Source organism: Barbus barbus (assembly GCF_936440315.1).
Source record: "Barbus barbus genome assembly, chromosome: 4".
NCBI lineage: Eukaryota > Metazoa > Chordata > Actinopteri > Cypriniformes > Cyprinidae > Barbus > Barbus barbus.
In genome coordinates this window covers 13,896,982-13,924,699 of record NC_136732.1, presented here as the reverse complement: position 1 = coordinate 13,924,699, position 27,718 = coordinate 13,896,982, and the positions used below count along the sequence as shown (strand labels likewise).

General features: G+C 35.5%; 1 protein-coding gene across 6 annotated transcripts in view; it reads left to right on the top strand.

Moving 5' to 3' along the window:
• The window catches only part of LOC306868742 (myocardin-related transcription factor A-like), a 46,648-nt gene that overhangs the window by 16,184 nt on the left and 2,746 nt on the right, over positions 1-27,718 (top strand). For 2 of the 6 annotated variants that reach the window (XM_079415064.1, XM_079415063.1), the window contains 15 exons: positions 2,124-2,189; positions 13,875-13,930; positions 14,024-14,099; positions 14,672-14,833; positions 16,643-16,803; positions 19,844-19,966; positions 20,082-20,332; positions 21,320-21,488; positions 21,594-21,977; positions 22,712-23,272; positions 24,167-24,346; positions 24,444-24,560; positions 25,014-25,163; positions 27,034-27,114; positions 27,609-27,666. In XM_079415064.1, coding sequence (XP_079271190.1) covers positions 2,124-2,189; positions 13,875-13,930; positions 14,024-14,099; positions 14,672-14,833; positions 16,643-16,803; positions 19,844-19,966; positions 20,082-20,332; positions 21,320-21,488; positions 21,594-21,977; positions 22,712-23,272; positions 24,167-24,346; positions 24,444-24,560; positions 25,014-25,163; positions 27,034-27,114; positions 27,609-27,666 — 2,595 coding nt within the window. Of the gene's footprint in view, positions 1-1,629; positions 1,671-2,123; positions 2,190-13,874; positions 13,931-14,023; positions 14,100-14,671; positions 14,834-16,642; positions 16,804-19,843; positions 19,967-20,081; positions 20,333-21,319; positions 21,489-21,593; positions 21,978-22,711; positions 23,273-24,166; positions 24,347-24,443; positions 24,561-25,013; positions 25,164-27,033; positions 27,115-27,608; positions 27,667-27,718 lie in introns of those variants that run through there. The other 4 variants (XM_079415067.1, XM_079415065.1, XM_079415068.1 and 1 more) reach the window with 4 other exon arrangements.

Sequence of the window (27,718 nt, the reverse complement as noted above, 5' to 3'; positions counted from 1 at the left end):
AGACCTCAACAACATCAGCCATGTTCAAAAACATATCTTCTGGCTTTTATAGTTGTCAGATCTCCCACGATTGGCGGGCTTGAGGGTTCGCGGCTTACGGACTCGCGGGGATCCCGCCGAACTCCCAAGCGGACTTGCAGTGGGCTATGGCGGGAAGACTAGCGGCTTGCCGCGGGACAGACAAACAGGAACCAAATAAAAACTAGAAAAAAAACTAACAAAACGAGGTGAAGGGGCGCCGCTTACTGTATTGGTCTGGTCTTCTGTCACGGTGCACACATGAGGAGGATACAGGAACACGCAGACAAGGATGTAACTCAAAATAATAGTCTTTAATGAAGACATCAAGGCAAGGCAAGGCTGACACAGACAGGAACACCGGGGAGTAACGAGTAGAGCAGACGAAATCAAACAGAACAGACAGCACTATAAATACACAGGATAATAATAGCTAATGAGATACACAGCTGGACAAGAATTAACTAATAATCACATTAAACAAGGACAGGAAACAAACCAAATAAGGAAACATGAGACAGGAACACATGACACACACGACAGAGGACTGACAAACAAACCATACATCAATGGAAAGCTTATTTATTTATCTTTCAGATGATGTATAAATTTCAATAAAAAAAAAAATTGACCCTTATGACTGGTTTTGTGGTCTAGGGTCACATATATTACATATTTTGTAACATTTCTTGATGAAACTGTTTAAATATTTGTTTATTTGATTGACACTTTTTTTCTGCATGCTCTGACAGCTCTTTTTGTGATTCCTCTAACATCTCGATTCGTACATGTTGACTCTATGCCACATGGTTAATGATGACGCTGGGGAGCAAATGTGTCAATGTCAGATGCGAGAGCCAAAACCACAGCGAGAGATGGCTCGATTCAGCCTTGTATCAGGTTATTAATCTAACAGAGCCCGTTCCCTCTGTGGTGGTGTTTAGTTTCGTGTTTGTTACATGAACGGCTTGGTTTTGCGTTCTCGTAGATGTTTGAAGCAGGATGATACCAAAATACAATTCTGAGGCTTTAAATTTTTACCCACCAGAAATGTTTCGATAAAGTCTTTGACACTCAGCAAGCATTTTTCATTGTGGTACTATTAGTGTTTCTTCTAGCGGAAGAGATAGTTGCTTGACTTCTTTTGGGGGCATTGATGGATATTTTTTCGCATAATGACAATTATATTATTATAGATTAATTTATATATGAGCTAGTAAGCAGTTTGCTGTCTCTTTGTAGCTTTACTGGTAAATCATTTGATCAAGCGAATATTTTGTTGTGACTGTACCTTTTGAGGTTTCAGTCCAAACCCAGATAACTTGTAAAGATGTTTGCTTGACGTAGTATACATTTCAAAGCCTCTGGCTGCTACTGAATATTGTCATTTACACGGTAGATGTGCCAGGATCTTCATGGTTTAATCGCTATTTAGATTCAAGCACTCATTTAATAGAACTGACAGTCTTTCTTCCTGTGGTAAGCCGTGGAAACATCTCGCACACTTCTGTTTTAAATTGAATGCAGAAACAGGAAGAGGAAGTATGTTGTAGTCTATACTCTCTCCTCTCTGACTGATAAGCTCTCTGCCGGCTGTCAGGAAGAGCTTGTTCGAGGGGAGGATGAAGGAGACAGATTGAGCTGCTCGCCGGGTATTTTATCAACTTATGTCTTCTGTCATGCTGTATTTTCTTACGTTTTATAGTGTGCTGTCTCCCGAACATGCAAATATTGATGCATTAGAATAGTAATGAACTACAGTGAAGTAATTTCCTCACAGTAACTTTCAGATGTGCTTCTGTTTTGAGAGATTAAAGCGTTTTCATTGCACAAGACCGGTCTGTTAGCATCATACTAGCACTCTTATCTTTGTTTTTACTGGGTTTGTATAGTTTGCATAGTTGATTTTGCTCTTCTGAAACCAACCAACCAATCTACCTATTGTTGCGTAACAGTGCAAAATGATGTCCCAAGAATGAGTATTTGTTAACCTCTTTGTAAACCTGTTGTGCAGTAAGAGTTGAATTAGTAATTTTGCCCAATTTTCATCCTTGATAGTTGACTGAATGTCTTCATCTTTGACTTGATTTCTTGTTTTCTTCTAGTGCTCCAACTCAAACTTCAGCAGAGACGGACTCGAGAAGAACTGGTTAACCAGGGGATCATGCCACGTAAGAAGCACTCACACTCTCCTACTAGTACTAATTAATAATCTGTTGTTACTAGGCAGCTCTATTAGCGTGTAGATTTGAGGATCTTAAGACGTTCTGTAGCACATGCCCAATGTTCCTTTGGTCTGATTTTGAAGGCATTTTCCTTCCTTGAGCAAGATTCGTCCTACACCTGGTTCATGGTTTTCATCTTTGTGAATCTGGGTGAAATGTAGATGCTTTGTGGTTAGAACTAGTAGGTATAGCTAGTCTCTCTCATCCTGTCTAAGATGCTGATTTGGTTTGGTTAACATAAGATAGAGTCGAACTTCCTTTGCGTTGTGGTTTTTCTCTGAGCTTGAAAGGTTGGCCCATTCATCTCAAAACTACAACATTTCGAGCTTAACTGACCTAAATTCGAATTTTGTACTTAAATACTTAAATTATATTCTAATTTAAAAGGCATAATTTCAGTTAGGGGAAAAAAACTTTTGGCTTCTCTCATGAGGCTACAAGAGGGCGCATCGAGCAAAATATTACTAATCCACGGTTCTTCAAAGCATAAAATTACGACTATCTATGAAAAATAATGTTTAACCATATATAATTAATTAAGTTGCTTAAACAATTAGAAACAAAACAGCATCATGTATACACAGTTTAATACAAAGCACAGAAAACCAATCACAAAGAGTAACATTACTTTTTTAATTTAAAAACATGAGATGCAGTGGAATGGGGAGAGACCCGTCCCGTCATAAAGTTTTGAAACGTTTTTTTCAAAGTTGAACTTACAATAATTTTAAATGGCTTTCTAAATATCCGTCTCTCTTTTGCAAGAAGCGAGTGCAACAGTGATAGATGTCCCTCTAGAAAATGTGCAAAATATGCGTTTTGTGTGAACGGCTTGTTTCCAGTTTTGGCATAAACAACATCATCTCCGCATTGATGTTCTCTTTTTCCGCAGTCATTTGAATGAACAACGTATCCAGTGGGTTCAAAAGGATAGGCTAAAAAAAAGCATTAAAATGCAATAACACCTACGCTACATCTTCATCGCATCTCGTGCGCCACTGATAAGGCTGCCTGACGCACACCTAAAGCGTAGACACTAGGGCTGTCAAAAAAAATTGAATTTCGAATATTCGTCGAATTTAAAATAAAAATCCACATTCGAATGCAAAACTTTAAGTCTACGTGTCTACGTGCTCTATTTTAACAAAAAGGTTTCCATCTTGTGTTGGCTGGAGATGTATGGTTTAATTTAAGTTAGTTAAAATGTAAAAGATAGTGCATGATGATTTGGGTGCTTAATGATGAGTAAAACGAGTAGCCAGAGGTCTCACCCAAACATGGATCCCAGTGTAAGTTGAACAAGCTCTTTTTGAAGTCAAAACTTTAAAGTAGCTTAGCCCAAATTACTCAACAGATGTCTTACTCTTTTTATTTTTAACACTTGCTCTCCCTCACCAAGTGTCTTGTAGAAGAATTACCAAATTATATTTAATACCTGAAGATACACCTCAGGTTTTAGGTTATTGTTGGTCATAGCTAAGATGGTGTACGAGCAGAAAGTTTAAATCTGGCGTTCGCTGGGTCTAGGTTAAGCCACTTTTGTATCCGTGCAAATGGGCAGCAAGGTTCAGGACGGTTCTGTTACACTTTTTGTAGTGGTTGTCAAGTTTAGTCAGGCGAGAAGTTTGAGTCACATCATTCTAGTGTCTCTATAGGTGTTTATGTTAAGCATATTGTTGACACTTAACTTTATTGTTGAGACTTTAACACTAAAGTTGTCTGACACAGGATGCATGGTTTTAAACAATGCAACACTTAAGACACTTAAAGGTTCATGATTAATTTAGCAGCCTGTGAGAATATTTTAAATGCTGTTTCGTGCACCTCTTATGACTTATTCCAGTGTACTCCAATAATAGTTTTACAGTGAAATTTTTCGTATTATAGGACCATAATTAATTTAAGTTGTTTCCTTTTCATGTTACAAATTTAATTAACGTGAATAACTAAAATATCAAAGTAAAAACGTAGTAGCAGCGTTTCCATGTTTTTAAGAGAATAAAATTGGTTATTGCAAAGAAGCTGTACACATTTTATTTTATTTATCTTTTTTATCAGTGAGATTAACAGCAGTTATTACCCATTGGCAAACAGAATCTGTCCTGTTTTTGTTTCCAAGTTACCAATGCTTATCATGTACGGCAGAAACATAACCAGTAATTTGCAATGTGTGCCATTCTCCGATCTCCAACTTTATTCCAATACAAAACATTAGACTTAACCTTTTGAAGATATCCGATTGAATTGAAAGATTGAATTGTTTGCAAAACTTTGCGGTTCTTTTTTTTCCCCATTTTAATTTACAGTAGTGAAGTTTAATCATATCTGTTTTTCCAATGCTTTTTGTGCCAATTTCATATTCAAAAATCATGATATGATTATAGATTTGCATGCATCCATTTTTAAAGCATGCACATGACACATACTAATAAATTTGACATAAATTTATGTTTGTTTTGTATTAATCATTGATTGTGTGACTGGCCCTTTAAGAAGGCGTGCCAATAATGGAAGCACCGAAATCTTGCTTAAGATCTCTTAGAATTATCTGGGAAAAAAAGAAATGAAAGCTGGAAAAGCAGAATCAGAGGGTTCAAATAAGTTGATGGTTCCCCTAAGTAGTTTTATGTAATAACTTCTTACTGGACCCAGCATATGTGATCCAATTTGAACCCAGTGTCTGCTGATATCAGAATCTCATTTGGCACACTGACTGATTGTCAACACTGTTCAACCAGCAACAGTAATGCCATAGAAAATACTGTCTAAGGAGCTGTTTCTTAGAGGTCACCTTAATTGTCAGATATCTTATATAAATGATCTTTTTAGCACTCTATACTATCCATCTGTCATGTTGATTCATTGAAACTGCCCTGAAGATTTGAGCATATGGTTACAGGGACATTCTGCTCAAATTCTGATTACATCAATCTTATTTATTTATTTTATATTTTTTCTTTTATTTTGCATTTCTTTTATTTCAATTTCTTTTTTTAACTTTCATTTTTTGTTTTATTTTAATTCTTTTTTTTAATTTAATGTTTTTTTTTTTAATTTATTATTATTTTTTTTAATTCAATGCATAAAATGGCACTACCTATCCAATATCACTTAAATATGTGTCCTGAGAAATTAATTTCTGGGACAAATGAAACATGGCATTATTTGCGTTAACTAGGGATGCACGATATTATCAGACTGATATCGGAATCGGCCGATAATGGCTTTAAATGTAAATATCGGCATCGGCTCAACATGAAAAATTATGCCGATATGTCTTGCCGATAAGAGGAATACATTAACTCACATGTGCTCAGGGTGTGCTAGTGAATAGATCACGTCAGCAGTGTGGCTCATTCTTGAAGCAAAGTTTTGTCTGAATGATGGTTAAATTGTATTATGGATCGCTGCATTTAATCTGTGAAAGCACCTACAGAATGACGTGTTCGGAGTGTGATAGAGTGACCAGTAATAGCACGTGCAGTGGCAGCAGTGACAGCCTCCCCCAGGTCCAAACACCAGTTCTGTAAGGAGTTTAATCTGTAGGGGACGCTTTTGGCCTACTTCCAATTAAATTAAATGTAAAATAGCCTATACAAATAACATTTAAACTGTTAAATAAAGTAGTAATTGATGTAATAAAATTGAGTATGTTTTGACTTAAAGGTTAGAAGCTTTAGCTTACATGAAAAAAAATCACAAACATGACACTTGTAAATGAAATAATTTTATATATACTGATTTATTCATTAATGTGTAATATGTTTTATTTTTTTAAATCATAAGCTCTAAAAGATTTTCAGAATTTTTCCAACTCTTTTGCTTTAGACCATCAACAAATGTTAAATCTTCAAATAAAATGTTAGGGTTAACACTGCATCTTTCTGGGGGAAAATGCTGCGATTGATATATATAGTTTATTTATAGTTATTTTCAAAGCTTCAATGTACTGTCAAAAAAAACCTTCATTATTGTTTATTTAATTCTAACAAATAAGTTCTTGTTAAAAACTAACCAAAATTACAAATATTTTGCTTATTTCGGCACAGGAGAGACTTGGTGTTGTTTCCAAACAAAAGGAAATATATCGGTATTGGCCAAAAGGAGTTGAAAAATATCGGTAAAAATCCAATATCGTGCATCCCTAGCGTTAACCATTCATAGAAAGTAGGTTTGGGAAACCTGTTAGAAAACCGTCATTATTTTTGCAATTTTATTTGAATGTTAAATACATACATGTAAATGTGAATGACTTTAGTGGTGCAGAAAATGCTCACTGCAGCAATAAGTTCTAAGAATTAAAATTTAAATCTAAATGTTTCAATTGCTTTAAATCCGCATTTAAAATTTGTATCATGGACACTAAATGTTTAGATTACACATTTGCATGCTAAAAATGTGTAAGATGGAGATATTTAGTGCACTCTAACTCATAGTTAGTGCATGACTAGCCATGCTCTTCATTTGGGTGGGTTACACACACACACACACACACTCAGTTGAGCCATTGAGCAGGTGATAAGCAGTGTATTTAAATATATGCCATGTTTCCCATTATATCTGTTAGTAAAAGGTTAGACGCCTGCTATAATCATCAAAGCCATTTGCTTTCCAAATCCTTTTGATTATACGAAGCAAACTAGATACTCTGAAGAGAGAATATAGAAAGTCGTTTGGTTAGAAAGGGTCTGTCCAGGATAGAAATAAACAGCAATGACAGCAGATGGCAACCTAGGGGATGTTTACAGCGCTCACCCAATAACTGTCTGGATCTAAATATGGATCCCAACGGGAAGGAAGAGCAACCAGCAAATGTGTATCTGCACTTTCAGAGTATTCCTGAGCCCTACTTTCACTGTCTTCTCCCTTTCACTTCCTGTGCTGGCTTGCATTTCCTGTCAACTTGAATGCACTCTTTCACTCTTATCTGCCTTGTCTGATCACCCTTGACTGAGCTGCCATCTTCTAATCTCAAATTAATGCTTCCCCCATTAAAACCTGTCATTACAGCCTTTAGAATAAGGACAGTTTGACCTTAGAAGCATCATCAGAACTCAGAGCCACCAGTCCAGATTGTACATTTAGTTTGACAGTTTTTCTGATGTCGAAAAAACAGGGATATTGTAGTTTTGAATATATATCACACACACACACACACACACACACACACACACACATATACATGCATACAGTTGTGGTCAGAATTATTGGCACCCTTGGTGAATATGATCAAAGAAGGCTGTGAAAATTAATCTGCATTGTTAATCCTTCTGATCTTTTGTTTAAAAAATTCACAAAAATCTAACCTTTCATTGGACAATAAGAATTTAAAATGGGGGGAAATATCATTATGAAATAAATGTTTTTCTCTAATACATATTGGACACAATTAACGGCAACCTTTTTTTTTCAATACTTTTTGAAGCCTCCATTTGCCAGTTTAAGAGCTCTAAATTTTCTCCTATAATGCCTGATGAGGTTAGAGAACACCTGACAAGAGATCAGAGACCATTCTATCATCCAGAATCACTCCAGATCCTTTAGATTCACTACAGGATTCTGGTCAGAGGACTGGAATGGTCATAGCAGAAGCTTGGTTTTGTGCTCAGTGCCCCATTTTTGTGTTGTTTTTGAGGTCTGTGTTTGGTTTATTGTACGGTTGGAAGATACAAACATGGCCCATTATAAGATTTCTAACAGAGTCAGTCACTTGTTGATTTTTTTTATCTGTTGGTATTTGATAGAATCCATGATGCCATGTGTCTAAACAAGATGTTCCTCCAGCAGAAATTCCCACAAAAAAAGAAATTCCCATAGGAATTTCAGCCTTCACCATACCTAGAGTATAAACATATTGGCATGGTTTTATTTCAGTTAGCCTAATAGCTGGTTTGATTTGCATTGAGAGGTGATCTTATGGAAAGTATTCCATGCCAATCTCTAGGTATGGTGAAGGCTATGTGATGATGTGGGGCTATTTTAATTCCAAAAGCCAAGGGAACTTTATCAGGATGCATAGTATCCTGGATCCATGAAGTAACTGGCCTTTAAAAATAAAAATCTGCCTGCCTCTATGGGAATTTAACATAGGGGTGCCCAAACTTATGCACCCTGTATTTTAAGGAAGAACATTTATTTATTTATGATACATTATTCATTCACAAAGAAAATTGGTGTCCTTAAAGGTAGGATTTTTCCCAATTTTTTTTAATTAAGGCATTAAGTTCAATTTCCAAAAGATGATTTTTTTATTCCTCTTTTTAGTCAACTTTAGCATGGGTGCCTAAACTTATGCATAGCACTATATATATATATATATTAGGAATGCACGATATGAAAAATTTTTACCGATAATTAAGATACCGATAAGTAAAGCCCTGCACGGGCCTAAAATTTAGGCCCTGGCCCGAGACGCTCAGGCCCTAGCCCGGCCCACGTCCGACAGCTTATCAGAATTACCGGCCCGAGTCCGTCTTTTTTCCCCCTTCTCCTAAAACAGTTTATACAAAACTGAACTATTTTAATAGACGAAACAGTAGTGTGTAATGGCAAAATTACTATATTTCGTTTTTTTTAAAAAACTTTTTTATTAAGTTAATTTAGAAAAACGTTTGGAGCATTTTTGTTCGTTAAATAGCCTATAAGTTTTTTTTAAGTAACGACCAAGCGGCCAGCGGCATGAGCTGATCATAGCCTATGTTTTATAAATTTAGCCTTCTCATATCATCACGACTTGCCTAAAATAAAATCTATAGATATACTAAAACAGTTCAAGAATATAACAATGTTTAAACGTTAAACCTGCACTATAATACTATAATAATAATGTGCGCTAGCCTATATCTAAGTTTGTGCGGCGAGTGGAAGCTAAAGCGCGCTCTGCAGGACATGGAGGCACCAGCGCAAACACTTGGATTGTTTTCATTGGAAACAAATTAAAATAGCCTACGCCGTCTTTTTTTTTTTTTTTGATAAAGGTAAGAGTAATACATCATTCAGACCTGTAAAGTCTACTTGTATTTGTGTGCACTCACAATACCAACACAAGGTAGTTATTTTATAAAACAAAGAAAACAAACATGATGTGCTTTCTGCCGTCTTGAACAGGTGCGCTTCACAAAAATGAACAATATATGTGGACAATATATTCTGCATCAAAAAACTAAAAATAAAATGAATTTATATATATATATATATATATATATATATATATATATATATATATATATATATATATATATATATATATATACATTTAGTGCTGTCAAATGACTAATCGCATCCAAAATAAAAGTTTGTTTACATAATGTATGTGTGTATGCTGTGTATATTTATGTATATATACATACCAACACAAGCATGTATATATTTAAGAAAAATGTTATGTTTATATATTAAATATATTGATATATAATACAAAATATAAGAATATAAATGTATATACTAGGGGTGGCACGGTACATGTATTTGTAGCGAACCATCACGGTATGGGCATCTCGGTTTGGTGCGCAAGGCCTTACAACGAATACAGGCAATTCACCCTCAATCCAGAAGGTGGTGCCCGCAGTAATGCAACACTGTTTGATAACTGCCAGCAGAAGAACAGCGAATGCCATGAGTTGTGCGCTTGAACACAAAGCCCACTAGACAGTGACCATGTGCTGATTCTGAACGTGTCTCTCACATAGACTGATAAAGGAGTATACTTTAAAGGCTTGTGCACTCAACTGTTTGCGAAATGGAGATTTGTGCTCGTGTATCCTCCCTCTCTCATTCGGCACAAATCCAAATATTCCATAATATTTCCATATTTGCGATGTAACGTATCTGAATGCTAAACTATTACTTATGTAAATTATAGGCTTTGTACTTCAGTCACGTTCCAACAGTGACAGAGGCGGGTGCGCTGATGTTTGTATTTTATTTTGATAAAGTACCTACTTTAGCAATGCTGGAACTGATGTGTGTGTGTGTGTGTGTGTGTGTGTGTGTGTTGCCAACTCTCGCGAGACAAATAAGCAACCACAGCTTCAAAAACAAGCCCAAAACAAGCCCAATATTTTTTTTTTGATGATTTATTATCAATATTATTTATCAATTATTTATTACCAATAAATGAGCCTGCAACATATTAAACTGAAACCACTCTTTTATCTGAAAAGCAAAAACAGAAGCTATTTTACAAAAATCAGCAAACTGCAACATAAGTGGGAACAAAACTCATCTCCAATCACCTGTGAGCAGAATAGGATTGGAGAGATGGAAAAGGAGAAAAACACAAGAGCTTCAAAGGGGAGCTGTAACATATTTATAGCCTAAAATATATAGGGGTCATTCTATGGAAATGTCCATTTTAGCCTTAAATATTACACTTGAAAAACACTTGGTTACAATTGTTTTTATATTTTAAAATGAAACAATGTGTTACTTGAACAATTACACCTCCTTGAGCCATCACTGTGGCAATTTTTGTTTTTAATTAATTATAAAGAATTCCAAGCACCACAAAACTGCTCGTCCCCACAGCCATGTACAGAGGGAAAGTGCTTTATTTTGAGGTGAAAAACAGGATTTTCTACCATTTAAAATAAAATAATGTATACATAACTATCAAATAAATGACATAATAAAACAAAATGGCAAATAAATATTATAGACAAAAATAAAAAAAATATTATATTAAATAATAATATATATTATGTTAAAAGTAATATTATATTATAAAATATATTATTAAAAAAGGATAAAAATCATTAAGCTGTCATTTATGTGTATTCATGAAGTCAAAAGGTAATCTAATAATGTGGTCTAAGTTTAAATGTTAAAAAAGAAATACATTAAGTCATCTTGCCATACCAGGCTATTCGAACCAAATGTATTTATTCCGTATTAGGATATGACTAGCTGGTTTTTATTACAGCCCGACGCCTGTGATAATTAATACATTACAAAAACATTGTAAAAATTAGGCTAAAAGAAAGTCATCCCTCTAGGTCTACTTCTATCATCTCTTGGATTACAGCATCACGCGCCTTCTTTTTGAATGTGATTTTTCTCCAATGAGGGGCGGAACATTTGGAAAATTATGCTACGGAATTATTGCACTGGTTGGCTATTAACTGTGAGCAGAGTGACAATCAATGCATTGGAGAATACGGCAGACATAAATAAAGAGATGAAGTTGTTTGTCAGATTTCCCTAACAAGCAACCATATTTTTTTTAAATAAGCCCAAAAAACCGCAACCCGCGACCAGGAATTTTTTTCAAGCAACTTCACAAAAAAAAGAAGCCCAAAGTCGCATATAATACGTGGATTTGGCAACTGTGGTGTGTGTGCGTGTGGGCGTCTGACGCGACCACTTCAACTGTTTCCTTATACCAGCAGAATCAACTTTAAACACTTATCGTCTTAATAACGCATCGTCTTCATAACGCAAATACTCTCTGTTCAAAATAAATGAAAAGAACCCGAGCATAGATTTGTTTCTTTTCCTGTTGTACCGAAATCGAATCGAACCGTGACCCCCGAACCGAGGTACGTACCGAACGTGACATCAGTGTACCGTGCCACCCTTAATATATACATCATGTGTGTGTATTTATATATACATAATAAATATACACAGTACACACACACAACTTTATTGCAGCATAGTTTGTTTTTCAATTTAGTATTTATTTCAGGAAAAGTTAATGAATTTTTGCATGCATTGTTGGTATAATACTGTTTTGTACGTGATTTAGAAAAAGGAAACGTGTTCTGTTTTAGAAACACTTAAGTTTGCATTATCAGCTCGATGAATCACATATCCAGCATGCAGTTCAGAAAGGAAATCTGAAGATTTGAGCCTGAATCTTGATGGGGATGTGGTTACAGGGACTTTCTGCACAAGTTCTGATTACACGTCTATAAATGCAGTTATAAGAGGTTTTACAACACAAACTGCCTGTGCCCTAATTTTCACCTTTTTTAGACTTTATAATTTATCATCTGCAGATAAACGACAAACATCAACATGTCTTTGACAGTAGAGGACCATTGTGAATATAGGATCCTCATTTAATGCATAATCAGCTTTAGTAGTTGGCCTGCTCAAGATTTTCTGTCAGATAATGTGACCGTATTTGAACCCAGTGATATAATGAATCCCTAGTATCAAGATGGCGGTTGGGTGACGTGGCGTTTAATGGGGTGTTAGTGCTGAAAATGATGATGAGATATCACACACATCAAGTGGTTTTCTCTCTCCAACACACTTTTTGTTCTCTCTTCAGGCGCATAACTCATTTTGTGTTTTTGCTGGTCAGGGTTAAAGGGCATTGTGTGGGGATGCAGTGATGTGAAAGGAGCTTGTGTGTTGCTGTGGGCAGTATGTGAACCACTCTGACCCGTAGACCAGAATCTCCTAATAAACAACTACTTATCGTTTTCCTCTTGCGTTTTTCCAGGCCACTCTTTCTTTTTTTCACGCGCTGTCATTGCATTTATCTCTTAAATTATATATTTGTCTGTTTTTCTGAATTTGTGGCTTTTTAATTCTTAAAAGCACATATACTGTACGTAGCAGAATTGATTTGACATTTTTATATGATTTACCATTATTTTTAATGTAATTAGTAAAACATAATAAAAAAGGAACGGATGAAAACAAAAAGAACTTGCAGTACGCAATAGAAAAGTAGGAACAAAAACCCTTTTAGTTGTTAAAAATGATGTAAACTATCTGTATTGATAGCCATCAGGCTTTTATTTTATTTTTAAGTATAATGTTTTCAATCTGCAACAACTGAAAGTGATTTTACATGTTAGTAATAAATATAATGTATAGTTATATGTATGTAGTAAATATATTAAATAAATGATATCAATATATTATAATAAATGAAAGCTAAAAAATAAGTAAATATACATAAACTGAAGTTATATATTTACACACATACACACACAATGATATTTTTGTATTTATTTTATTTTTATCTTACTTTATTATATTATATTACAATATAATTGATTTAAATATATATTTAGAAAGGGATAATTTTGCAGACTGTCCAGCAAACCACCCAGACTTTTGCATGGCCACATTGTCATAAATCTCCGGTTCTCTGTATCACCAGCAGGCTTTGCTTTCAGTCGCCGGAGACTGTGAACCAGATAGAGAAGCTGTGTTCCAAGGTGTATTAAATATGGGGTGGAAACACACACTCAAGACTGTGAACCTGCTGGATTAAACTGTCTCTTGGATGTGCCTGTTGCAATACTATTTTTAGATTTTGCGTGTACAACTGCGTATGTGTGCCTGGAGTAAAGAGGTGCAGTGTAATATGCTGTTCCTGTGTCAAGGTCTTTTAACAAGCATCTTTTTTTCTCTCTGAATCTTTTTTTTTTTTAATACAAAAATAACACTTTTACCTGATCCAAAAAAAGCTTAAAATTATTTGCACCTCACTGCAGTAAAGATGTTTCCTGTAATCTGCACTACGCAGATAACGAGTTTGCTATTTATGATTTTTCTCATTTACCGAAAAATGTTTTCTGTTCTCGCAGCTCCTTTAAGAGAAACTTTATACATTTATATATCAAATTTGGATTTAATAGTCATATTTCTTTGTATCTTTTTGCCTTCCAGCACTGAAAAGTTCTGCATCCTTTCATGAGCAGAGACGAAGTTTAGAACGAGCTCGGGTAAATCCTTCACAGATTTTTTTAATCATCTCTTTCCAGTGAAACTAAAATAAACTCTAACTTTATTTCTCATACTTTACTCTTGTATCTCAGACCGAAGACTACCTGAAGAGAAAGATCCGCAGTCGTCCAGAGAAGTCAGAACTGGTCAGGATGCACATTCTTGAAGGTGGGTATTTTAATAATGCCCCCTGCAGTTCAAACACTGACACACACCTCATGGAAAGATTATGGCTGCGTCCGAAATCACATAATCTCTGAGTTTGCACTTCTTTGGAATAAGCAATTACTTTGCGACTGTTTAAAAAGTATGTTCTATATAGTATTAATGTGAGTAGTATGAATGTAATCTGGATGTACTAGATTCATTATGTTATCTTTGTCATGTGACCTACCAGTGTCAGTTGTGTCACTTCACAAATCCAGTGGTAAAATGTCCACCGTATGCATATTTCAAAATCTCACCAGAAATAGCGGGGACTTTTTACCTACTGTATAATAAATACTGTGAATTCAGATATACTACACACATAGTGTTTTTCACCTACTATATAGTATGCAATTTTGGATGCAGCCTGTGCTTTAAATGCATTTATTTAAAATGTGGTATGTACAATTGGAAAGTACAAATGTAACGTACAATTCTAACTGAATTACATGTAATGAACAATGCGATCATGCACATGATGGCTGATTTTGAATGCATGTTTTTTTTTAACTGTATGTATTTCCTGTATACAGAGACATCAGCAGAGCCGTCTCTACAGGCCAAGCAGCTTCTGCTGAAACGAGCTCGTCTAGCCGATGATCTGAACGATAAAATCTCTCAGCGGCCCGGACCGATGGAGCTCATTCACAAAAACATCCTTCCAGTGCACAGCAGCCTCAAACAAGCCATCATAGGTACTAAATTCAAGCAAGACACATGATATTACACACACCATAGTAAAGATTTCTGCACAGTTTGCTTTTTAATAGGAGTAGTTGTTCCCCCTTGTGTCAGTACAGTTTCATTAATTGTAATAACTATCATTTTAACTACTATGAATATATTTTGTTAAATTATATTGAACTATTTATAATATGGACTACCAATTTTGTTGATAATCTTTTTTATTATAAATATTTAAATTAGTGCTGTCAAACGATTAATCGTGATTAATCGCGTATATAAATAAATAGACACACACATGCATGTGTATATTTCAGAAAAATGTTATGTTTATATATTAAATATATTTATTTATAATATAAATTATATATGTAAATACCTTGAAATATTTTCGAAATATATACTGTATGTGTGTGTATTTATATATACATAATAAATATATAAAATAATATACACAGAACACACACATATTGTACAAACAAAAACTTTTATTTTGAATGCGATTAATCGTTAGACAGCACTAATTTAAATTGATATATTCTGACAGCTTTCTTTCAATAAATAAATAATATTAACCATAAATAAGTGTCAATTGAATAAGAATAACTATAAATATTAAAGAAAAACAAAAGCACAAATTTAGTGTTAACTGCGTAAGAAATTGGTTGTTGCTTTTTGTCATTATCAATTTTGTTAATTAGTTGTTACAATCGTAAATGTATTAGCATTGGCCATTTAAAAAGATAAATCTGCCTAACATTCACTAACATTCGCATTTATATTCCTCTCACTCAACATTTCCTCTAGATCATTCCCTTTTCCCCTCAATCTACATCCATACACAGGCTCTCCAGTGCTAATTCCAGTGCGTCATTAGCGGTGTGTACGGATTAATTTTCATATTTATATCCCGTCACGTTCCTGCAGCAGTGCAGAGGGTGATAATTTAATGCAAAGTTATGGTAATGAGATTGGTGTGCGTCGAACACCAAGTTAAATTAATTAGGGGGGAATTTACATTCGTGTTCATACAGGATACGCCACTCTGTGGCGGCATGAGTCGATTAACCGTGACGTTTATGCAGCGCCACACAATGCAGCACAGTGAAGGAATGCTGAAAGACGTTTGCACAGAATGCCTTAAACTGTTTTAATCTCTAAATAACCTAATTAAAGAGTTAATGATTATCGGCAAATGCCACACTCTCAGAACACGCTCAAATTAAATATAAATATCATGCACTGGAGTTTAAAGGTTTTATTATTCACTCTGGGACAATATTGGTGCAGTGTAAGTGAAATGTGCAAGCAGTACATTAAAGATCAGAGGTTTCTTTCATGCTGTTTTATTTATTTATTATTTAAGATTACTCACTATTACTATTGCTACCACATTTTTTATTTATTCTTTCATTCATTTATTCCTTTTATTTAAATTAATTAAATTTATTTTTTTATTACTTAAGGAAATATTAGAAGTCCCATACAGTATGTTTGAGCTGTGGGCATAAATTATATTTGAATTCATACAGCTTGTTAAAGAGAGGTGGGCTGTTACTTGTCTAATCAAACACCTGGCAGAAAAGAAAGCAAATGCACAATGCTGAAAATAAAATAGAAATAAATTGAAAATTAACGGAAGCAATCACATATTAGCATGCTAAAAAACACTAAAATCTGTGTATCACCATTTTGACATTGTGGCAGCAAGGTTTGCGTAGGTAAACGTCACTTATGCTTTCTTCAGAAAATGTGAAAATCTTTTATATTGTATTCTAACCATCCTTTTTTTTTTTTTTTTTACACTTTCTCTCCCTCAGAGACAGAGTTTCCAAAAGTAGAAGCGGAGAGCTCTTCGTTTGATGAGGAAAGCAGTGACGCGTTCTCACCGGAGCAGACACTTCATCAGGACTCTCCCCTCGGTCAAGGACACTTACCTTCTCCACTTGAGATACCGGCCAATGAAACAACACCAAAACAGGTGCTCTACGTCAATTTGCATACTTCAAAAAGTTTGGGGGAGAAATTAAAATGATCATTTTTAGACCTCAAAGTCATAGAAATGTATTTAATTAATGCAAAATGTTCAATTCAGATTAACTTGCCTGTTAAAGATTAGTCTTAAAATGTATTTTAAGGCAATTAATTTAGCTACATTTTAACGTTGACATACATAGTCAATATTGTTATTCTTAAAGGTTTACTCCACCCCAAAATGAATAATTTGTCAGTAATCACTTACCCCCATGTCGTTCCAAACCCGTAAAAGCTTCTTTCGTCTTCAGAACACAATTTAAGATATTTTAGATGAAAACCGGGAGGCTTGTGACTGTCCCATTGACTGCCAAACAATTAACACAATTATTCGTCAGAATAGTCTGCCATCAGTGGTTCAACCGTAATTTTACGAAGCTACGAGAAAACGTTTTGTACGCAAAGAAAAAAAAAACGACTTTATTCAACAATTCGTCTCCTCTGCATCAGCGTAGCGCCATTTTGGAGAATATCCACTGGACTCAAACAAGGATACGCTGTTTTCGTTCAAATCAAAACGTAAACAAACGTAGAAGACGTATCCATGCGGTGCGGCAGACACAGAACAGCATACGCAGTTTGCGTCCAGTGGATATTCTCTGGTCCGTCAGATGATGGCAGATGGACTATTCTGACGATGTCTTTCATACTTTTATGGACCTTGACAGTGCAAATTGCTATGCAGTCAGTGGGACAGTCACAAGCCTCCCGGTTTTTATCTAAAATATCTTAAATTGTGTTCCGAAGACGAATGAAGCTCTTACGGGTTTGGAACGACATGGGGGTAAGTGATAAATGACAACATTTTCATTTTGGGGTGGAGTAACCGTTTAACTAAAACAAACCATTAGAGATTTTCATTATTTGAAATAAAGCTTATTAAATTATTTTAAACTATGTAATAAAATACATGTTTTTCATATAATATAATATATTTATATTTTATTTTTAACTAATATTTTAAAGATCGTTGCAAATGTTTATTTAAATTAAGTACTAAAATGACTAAAACTGAAATAAAAATGAAGGTAAATATAAATATCGAAAATCAAAAGCACATAACATTACTAAACCTTAAACTTAAATATATGAATACATAGATAGATAAATCTCTGCATAACTGCACCCTATATTTTTTTTCTTGTTTAATATGCATAATTTATGGTAATATAAGATTAAACTAACTAAACCAGTTATTATGAATGACTAAGGTAATGAATTTAGCTACATTTTATGTCCGTATCATTTAATTTTCATATTACAATTTTATGAAATATTAATATTTTACCATTTTTATCATTTACATTTATATTAACCAAATTTAAAACTGTAAGGAATAGTTTTTGTTATTTGACAAATAAAGCTTATTAAAAAATAGATAAAGAATATATAATAAAATAGTTTTCATCTAATAATTATATTTTATTTATAACCAACTTATTTCAGTTAGTTAGCCAGTGCATCGCTAATGCATTTCTAATTGCCAATGAATTTCTGATTTTCATTTACGTTTGAGTATTAAACAGTGTTGGGAGTAAGGTGTTACAAAAGTAATGCATTACAGTAACGGATGACTTTTTGCTGTAACGCAGTAGTGTAAGGCATTACTGATCAATTTTCAGTAATATTTTACTCAGTACATGTTCAGTAACGCTTGCGTTACAACACACTTTTAGCCCAAAATTGAATTGTTCAAAGAAAAAAAAGAGCAAGGCCGCGAGACATTACCAAATCAAAAATGCCGCAAGTTAGTTCTGTTTCCTGTTCGTGGTCAGTCATCAGCTGCGTGTGGTGTCCATGTTTGTAAATAAAGACTAAACAATGACAGCTTCTGATATATTTGTTTAGCGATTTATTTCATTCATCTCCCTCTCGCTGGTGGAACTTTGTATTGTGTGACGTAGTCCAGTGAAGGCGTGCTTAGGGTGGGTTTTACAGGAGTGCCGCGAGGCTACTGGCCCGACAGTGGAAACGCGGCATGATTTCAGCCTCTGTGCTCGAGGTCCGAGGCTATTAGCCCGCCCGGCTCGCTATAAGCCCCGGCTCGCACTGGCCAGTGGAAAAGCGGCTAATGGGTGAAGATGGTAGAAGACTGTACATTCGCGAGATGCCTGGATAGCCCACAGTCATTATGCTCCACTAAATCGCCCTCTACTGGATGTAAAATGCTATGCAGTACATTTTGTCATTTTAGAATGTTAAGTTCTACTTCTGAAGTTCTTTTGGTGAAAGTAACTCAAAAGTAATACAGGAGTCATGTAATGCATTACAATTCTGAGACAGTAATATTGTAAACAACAGTAACAAGTAATCTATAATGTATTACAGTTTGGAAGTAACTTGCACAACACTGGTATTAAATGACTAAAAACCTAAATAAAAATAAATTTAAACAGAAGTATCAAAAGTTCAAATGAAAAAAATTCAAATGAAAACTGAAAATATTAAAATAAAAGCTAATTCAAAATATATTAATGGTAATAATAATTATAATAATAAAATACTTCAAACAATATCAGTGGTATGTCAAAAGTATGCAACATATATTTTTTATGCACAGAATGTAAATTGAGTGTCTCAAACAGGTGGTCTCAACTTTTAATTAAACCTGCACAAATCTTGGAAGTTTGAGTAAATCCCCTCTAAGGTTAACAAACTAATAATCTGTCATCATCAGAATATCTCACACACACACACACACACACACACACACACACACATGCTCAGTCAGCTCTCAAGAGCCCTGAATTATTTGCAGTGCTCACCATCTTTATTCAGCTCGTTACACATTCACACAGACACATTCACACACGCTTATGCTAACAAGCATGCTTGAAATCGCACTTGATCATCTGCACACATTCATGTTTTTGTCCTGTAGTCGCATTTACACACACACACACACACACACGCCTGTGCTCTCTGAATGCAGTCACGCAAACATGATGGAGTTCCTCAAGTTCATGTGCTTCTCCGGATTTTCTTAGGTCCCACCCCCTCCTCCTCCTCCTCCTCCTCCTCCACCGCTGCCAAACACAGCTGGCCCCGCCCCTCAGCAGAAGATAACCAATGGAACAACAGGCCACAAGCAAGTTCCTGCACTACAAAAGGTGACATTTCTTCATTTATCCCAGGACAGCTGGAATTGCCATTTTAAACTCTTGCACAAGTGTGATAATGCCACAAGATAAATCCTCTTCCATGCTGTCCTTCTATCTCTTTTAGGGTGGTAAAGTGGTTAGTGAGCGCCCTATTCAGCGCTCTAAGAAGGTGAGAGACAACAAACCAAAGGTGAAGAAGCTGAAGTATCACCAGTATGTTCCTCCAGACCAGAAACCCGAGCGTGAGCCTCCACCTCTGCTCGACTCCTCCTACGCCAAACTCCTCTATCAACAGCAGCTCTTCCTCCAGCTGCAGATCATCAACCAACAGCAGCAAAACTACAACTACCACACCATCCTGCCTGCTCCACCCAAGTAAGATATGCCAGATATTTATTGTATTGTTTACATATGTTTTTTGTAATTCTGTGTTTTATTTTCACGAAAGCCTGCAAAACACATTACAAAAAAACTTACCTGACAAATTACTACTTTTGTTTATATATTATATGTAATTTTTTTATTTATTTAATTTTTTGTGTATTATTTTATATTTTATATTTCTTTTAAACAAATAATATTTTTGTAATGTTTTTCAATGAAATCTGTCTGCATTTATCTGATCAAAAATACAGTAAAACAGTAATATTGTGAAATAATATTATTACAGTTAAAAAAAAAACTTTTTCTATTTTAATACATTTTAAAAATGTACATTTTGAGCAGCCAGTTATCAGTGTCACGTGATCCTTTATAAATCATTCTAATATGCTGATATGATGCTCAAGAAACATTTCTTATTATCAATGTTGAAAATTATGCTGCTTAACATTTTTAATAAATAGTTCAATAGAACAAATATCTTTTGATCAGTTGAATGCATCCTTACTGAATACACACACACACATATAAATGCATTTATTTAATCAGTAATATTGTGAAATCTTTGCTATTTCAAATAATGTTTTTATTTTATTTTCTTTATTTTTTTTTTTTTTTTAACTATAATTGATTTCTGTAATGCAAAGCTGAATTTTCAGCATCATTACTCCAGTCTTCAGGATCCTTCAGAAATCATTCTAATATGCTGATTAATTATCTGTTCTTTTTAACTTATTATTCATCAAAGAATCCTGAAAAAGTATCACAGGTTCCAATAAAAATATTTATCAGCAAAACTGTTTTCAACATTGATAATAAATCAGCATATTAGAATGATTGATTTCCACAATAATATGAATGCTGTTAAATGTTCAGTCTGTATATGCCATGTTATAACCGGTAATGCTGATATGACTATAAATTTAAATACAATCAACATTATTATTATTTTTTTCTTTTCTTTTTTTACACTTTATTTAGGCCTCCTGCTGATCAGCAGCCTGCCTCAGCCAATGGCCCGTCACCATCTAAAAATGACACGCCCCCTCAATCAACATCCAGTAATCTGACTGGTCAGAATCAGCAGACCACTGCAATCGGAGGTGGAATTAAAATAGGACCTCTGCCTCCCAACCTGGATGAGCTGAAGGTTGAATCCCCTGCTATGATAATAACTCTTAATTTCAGTACTGATCACTGACTAGGAGTCTAATGAACTCCTGTCACATCCTGTCATTCTCTTCACTTCTTGCAGGTGGCAGAGCTGAAGCAGGAGTTAAAAGTGCGGGGCTTAACCGTCTCAGGCACCAAAAATTACCTTATTGAGCGGCTGAAGAATTTTCATGAGCAGAACGGTGGCACCAATGCACCAACAACATCTAAAACCAACACACCACCAGCCCCTGTAGAGAGAGGAGTCTCTTCCTCCATCCAATCAGCAGACAGGAGTATGGGGGTTGCTTCCTTCCCATTCATTGCTACTGCAGAAAGGGGCGGAGCTCAGATGACAGTGCCTCAGATAATGCAGTTTGGCAGCACTAGCTCCTCCCCTCCGGTTTCCCCCGCCCTCTCAGAGCGTTCATCGACCGGGATGAGCCCAGATGAAACCAGCTGTAATGGGGATGCTTTTGGGGAAATGGTAAATGTCTCCTATGCTTTTGTGCTGCTAGTCTTGAAACTAATAAAAATGGGTAACTTCAGGATAAGCAGTCGTGAAATGTTATCAAGTGTGTAAAAAGTGACATTTACAGATAAGCTTTACCCTGTTCCTGCTGTGGAAGCGACCAGTGAAGCGTTGCACCACAACAGCTAGAGGCTGATGCATGTGTCAAAACTGCATGTCACCTCTGAGTGTTCACTCACCACAAACCATTCAGATGTGAGCTTGAGGCTACACTGCAACAACAGTAAAATGTTGCCTACTTCATTTTTAATAAAATCTCTTGGTCAGATAATTGATGATTAAACGATCAGTTTAGACTTCAGACAACAGTAAAATGAAAATAAAATCCTACTGTAGTTTTGTTGAAAATCTGTTGGTTTAATAATTGATAAAATATAGAACATCTGTTGGTTGCATAATTATAATAAAATAGAAAAATATTTTCATCACTATTAATGAAATCAGTTATATCAAAATAATAGTTAGGTTAGATTTCGGCAACAGTAAAATAAAAATAAAATCCTTTATACTTTGTTTAATGAAAATCCTTTTTAGTACAAATCTGGTGGTTATATAAGTGATAACAATATATTAATTTATAGTACAATTTAAATCCGTGATTTATACAATTGTGACTATTTTCTCAAAGGGTTTGGAGTATTTTGAATAGCTCTTAATATTAATGTATTGCCCATTCCTGTCCCATTCAGGTGACCTCTCCTCTTACCCAGCTCTCCTTGCAACCTTGCAATCCTCCTCTCCCTTCCACGATCTGCATTAAAGAGGAGCCCGGCAGCCGGACGTCTCCGTCCTCCTGCTGTCTGGTGTCCCAGTCTGCAGCGCCACCTATAGACAAGGACCAGATGCTGCAGGAGAAGGACCGGCGCATTCAAGAGCTCACACGCATGCTGCTGCAGAAACAGCAGCTGGTCGAATCTCTGCGCTCGCAGCTGAAGGGCAAACATGTGGGCGCGCCGGTCCGACTGAAAAAGGGACTTCCTGGTGTCGCCCTGGAGGCGATCAGAGCGGCTGTAAAGGAAGAGGTCATAGAGGTGATTGAAGAGAGCGAGATGGTGACAGAGCTGCAGGTGTACCCACATGCAGGGCAGACGCAGACGCAGCTGCAGCAGCAAAGGATGGCAGCTGCTATAGAGCTGGAGCAGGACCAGCAGCAGCAGCTCATAATGCAACAGAATCAGCGCAACCTACAGCAACAAGTGCATCAGAGGAAGAGGAAGACACAAAAACAACAGCACAACCAACAGAAACAAGTCAGTACAATTTCCTTTTTGAGATCAATCGTAAATATTTTTTGTAAATTAAATTAATTTAAATTAAAAATATTAGATGAAAAACTTAGAAATGTTGCCTTGATAACTACATTTTTCACACTAAAATTATTGGAAATAAAAAGTAAACAAAAAATAAATAAATCATAAAAGTTGGCACCAATAACCTTGTGGGCAGTGCACCGACATATAGTGCCATTGCATTACGGGCATCCCAAGTTCAAAACCTGTTTTGAGTACCTTTCCCGGTCCCGTCCCCCTCTCTCTCTCTCTCTCTCACACACTTCGCTTACTGTCAGCTCTGATCTGTCCTATCATAATAAAGGCGAAAATGCAAACCAATAAATCTTAAAAAATAAATAAATAAAATCATAATAAGAGAAAAACTAATAAAAATGACAAAAGCACATAATATTACAAAAAACATTTATGGAAATATTTTAGAGATATTTCAAAATTAAAAATGAAGACACCAGTGAGTTTGCTGTTTTCTGGTGGAATTGTTTAGGAGGTTTTGACTCCCAGGAACATGATGTTTGAGCGATTTTGGTGCAGTTTTGATGCCATTTTCACCAGGAATGTGATTGGGCTGGTTTTGGGTGTGATTGAGTTAGTTTTCAGTACCGTTTGTGCTGGGGTTTTTTTTTTTATGCAGACCTGGCAACCCTTGTTGAAACTGTATTTTCAGAGTACTTTTTAAATCGTTTCTGAAAAACGATTTTTACACGATTTCCCCTGACACCCAAGCACTACATTCCAGCCTCCTGGGGTTGTGTTTGTGGCAGCAGTAGTCAGACGTTAGACTTTTATTGTAATGGAAAATCATGGAACATCTCATGTTTTTTTACTAACCTTTCTTCTTTTCCATTTTTCCAGCAGTTGCCTCAAGCACTTACCAACCAGCAGTCAAATCCTGTTTCTTCATTCCCAGTGGATGTACTGAACTCAAACTCCACCTCCACCATAGTGACCGACAGCAACGGCAACCAGTTCCTGCTAACACTGTCGAATCAAAACACAGACGCACCAGCCAGAGGCCGCCGCACCCAGGGCAAAGTAACCAATCAGATTAAACTTGTGCCTCAGTGCTTATAAATGTCAAAATCTATACAATTATAATGTAGGCCTAATCATTGATGTTTGTCATTTTCAGAAACTGCAGTCTACACCCACCATGTTTCCCAACCAATCAGTGACTGAATTCCTTAACAAAAACAACCAATCAGAACAGCCCATACAAACCGTCATTTTGAAACAGCCAATCAAAAAGGCTAGTACAAAAACACTTTATTGCTGTTTTTTTAAACACTTTTATGTATTTGTTTTAATAGTGTGTGAAACAGAATACAATTTGAATAAGGAAAACATACATGGCCTTATTATATTATGTAAAAATGTCTTAAATAATGAAAGGAGAAAAAGATAAGTCTCAGCTGATATTACTTCTAGTTCAATCGACACATTCATTCTTTAAGCTGTTAATGTTAATTGAGACTATGATAGCTAACAGGGAAGGACTTCTGCAGAAAACTACCATCGTTCCTCCATGTAAATTAATGATATGTGTAAAGCAGCATCACTTATTCCTGACAAGTCATTGAACACAGTTATGAGACTTTTAAACCCATTTATTAAAATGTTAATGACTAATCACTGTCACTGGTTTTTTAAATGAGGGCTGCAGGCTTGGGACTAATTGAGATGCATGTTGTTACTTTGACAGGCACTAAAGCCAGACCTAAATGTGACAACCAATTACAAAGCATCAAGCTGCACATCCATCTCATCACCAGCCAATATCCAACCGTTCTTCGCTCCCGTGGATTCCATGAACGACACCGAACCCGTCCCCTCATCTCCCAACAACAACAACGTAAGTGTTTGGTTTGTATTTGAAGGCAATGCGCTGATCTCCGATCTACCTAAATGCTTTTATGTTCGCGCAAATCATTCGTGATCCAGTTTCACTTATATCAGAAGTGAGTATAAGTTTTTTTTTTTATTAATCTTTGCAATCGCCTTTCCTAATAACATGCTAGTTAGCAAGTTTTGTGGCTAAAGTAAACAGTCTCTCAGAGCAGGGTTCGTCACCCCACAGAAGAGAGGGACGGGGTGAACAGAGCTCATTAGCATTTAAAGGGACATACAACAGAATGGGTTGATGTCTGCAGAGCTGATTTTGACAGGGTAAAAAGGTTGTTTTACACTACCATTGAGAAATTTTAACTATAGTGTGTTATAGACTTTTCATTAAGACCCTAAAGAATCATATCAACTTGTGGAAAATGGGCATCCGATGACCCCTTTAAGTAATTAAGAAACAAAATGCTACTGTTCAAAAGTTTGGGCTCAGTAAGATTTTTTTAATGAAGTAATAATTGTATTCTTTTATTTGATATTTATTTAGTTGATAAAGTGCCAGCTAAGACTTTTACATTGTTACAAAAGATTTCAGTTTCAAATAAATGCTACTCTTCTGAACCTTTTATTAATCAAAAATTCAGTAGCACAATTTATAATACAAAATGTTTTTTGAGCCTCAAATAAGAATATTAGCCTGATTTCTGGATCATGTGACACTGAAGACTGTAGTAATGAAGCTGGAAATTCACAGGAATAAATTACATTTGAAATGATATTCAAATAAAAAAAACTTTATTTAAAATTCTAATTCTACTGTTTTACTGTATTTCTGATCAAATAAATGTAGCCTTGGTGAGCATAAGAGACTTCTATCAAAAACATTTTAAAAAATCTTACCAACCCCAAACGTTTAAACGGCCATTTATTTAAGTAATGATATGCTTTATTGAGCACAGCAAACCTTGTAAACATTCACAGTGCAGACTAGAACATTTTTTTATTCCCTAGTCTAAAGTCTTCCCAAGAAGCTAACCAGAGACATGAACAATCTGGAGTCCATTCAGAATCACTTACAAATTTGGAGTTTGCTCTGTGCTTTCACAAGAAACACTGCCTGATGTGAAGCATGCCTCAAGCCAAAGAGATCTCAGAACACCTAAGATTCAGAACTGTTGACTGTGTAAAGCTGGAAAAAGTTACAAAAAAGGGTTTTGGAGCAGAGCTTGTGTTTGTGTCTGTACTCTATGTAAAGACTGTCTTGGGGCCAGCAAGAATCTTTTCTAAAACTAAATAACAAAATCTGTGTCCTACGAGGCAGGAATTCTAATAGGAGTTGTCTAGACTGCTATACGGCACAGATTCTGTTAGTGGAGTACGGATTTATAGGTCTGTGATATAAATCTTAAGACCTTTATTGTGACATGCATGTTAACCGTTTTAATAGTTTGGCATGGTATCATGATCCTTACCAACCCTGCTTAACCTCTCCTCTGTTTTTTAACCACATTACATATCATTTTATCTCTTTTTTACACTTCTGTTTCTTCCCATCACATTCTGTCATTTTATACAGTCATTTTTCATGTGGAGCACAAAAGGAGTACTTTCATGCAGTTTTTTCATATAGTTCAATGGTGACCATGTCTGTCAATCTCCAAAGACTCAAACGACTACTACTATTCAGAAGACTTGGAATATAGTGTATTAATAATATGGGCTACTTTTATGGTGCATATGTAATATTTTGGTTATTTTTTTGTCCTGTAAGCTATTGCTAATGGAGATTAACTGCATGGAATTCATTATAATTCATCTGTTAGTGTTCCATGAAAATAATGACAGAATGAAACCTTTACTATGCATCCATATCTGTCTGTCAGGAGGAGATGTGTGTGAGTTTGGACCAGCATGCTTTGCTCTCTCCTTCCACCTTGTGTTCACCCATAGCTCTTTGTCATCAGGTACTGTCTCGTCCTTCATCTCTCTTCCATCTGCTGTTGAATTTCTATTGTTGCCCTGCGAGATTAACTTGTTTTCTTTTCATATTAATATTTCTGACCATTAATTTGTGTTGAAATCCATGATTTGTCAAGTCACCTTTATTTATATAACACTTTTAACAATGCAAATTGTGCCAAAGCAACTGCACAATATCAAAATAGGAAAATAGTGTGTCAATAATGTAAAATGACTGGATTAAACACTCAATTTTCAGTTAAAAGCATTTCATTATTGAATTCAATGATGGCATCGTCCAGCTCAGTTCAGTTTAAATAATGTCTTTGCAATCAGGTCGACGATATTGATATTGGGGTTGGTATTTGTCACCACTTGGGGCTGATTTAGGATTAGTTTTCCCGTTTCATTTGAGTGCTTTCATGGATTTCGGGGAGCAGATCCAAGATCTGATTATTGAATGAGATCCCAGTATCTAATGATGTTGATGTTCTTGCAGGAGAATGGCTGCCATCAGCAGGTTGACGACCTGTTTGACATCCTAATTCAGCGTGGAGGTGATTTTTTTGGATGATTTTTAATATTTATTGTCATTTAAAGCAAGTTAGA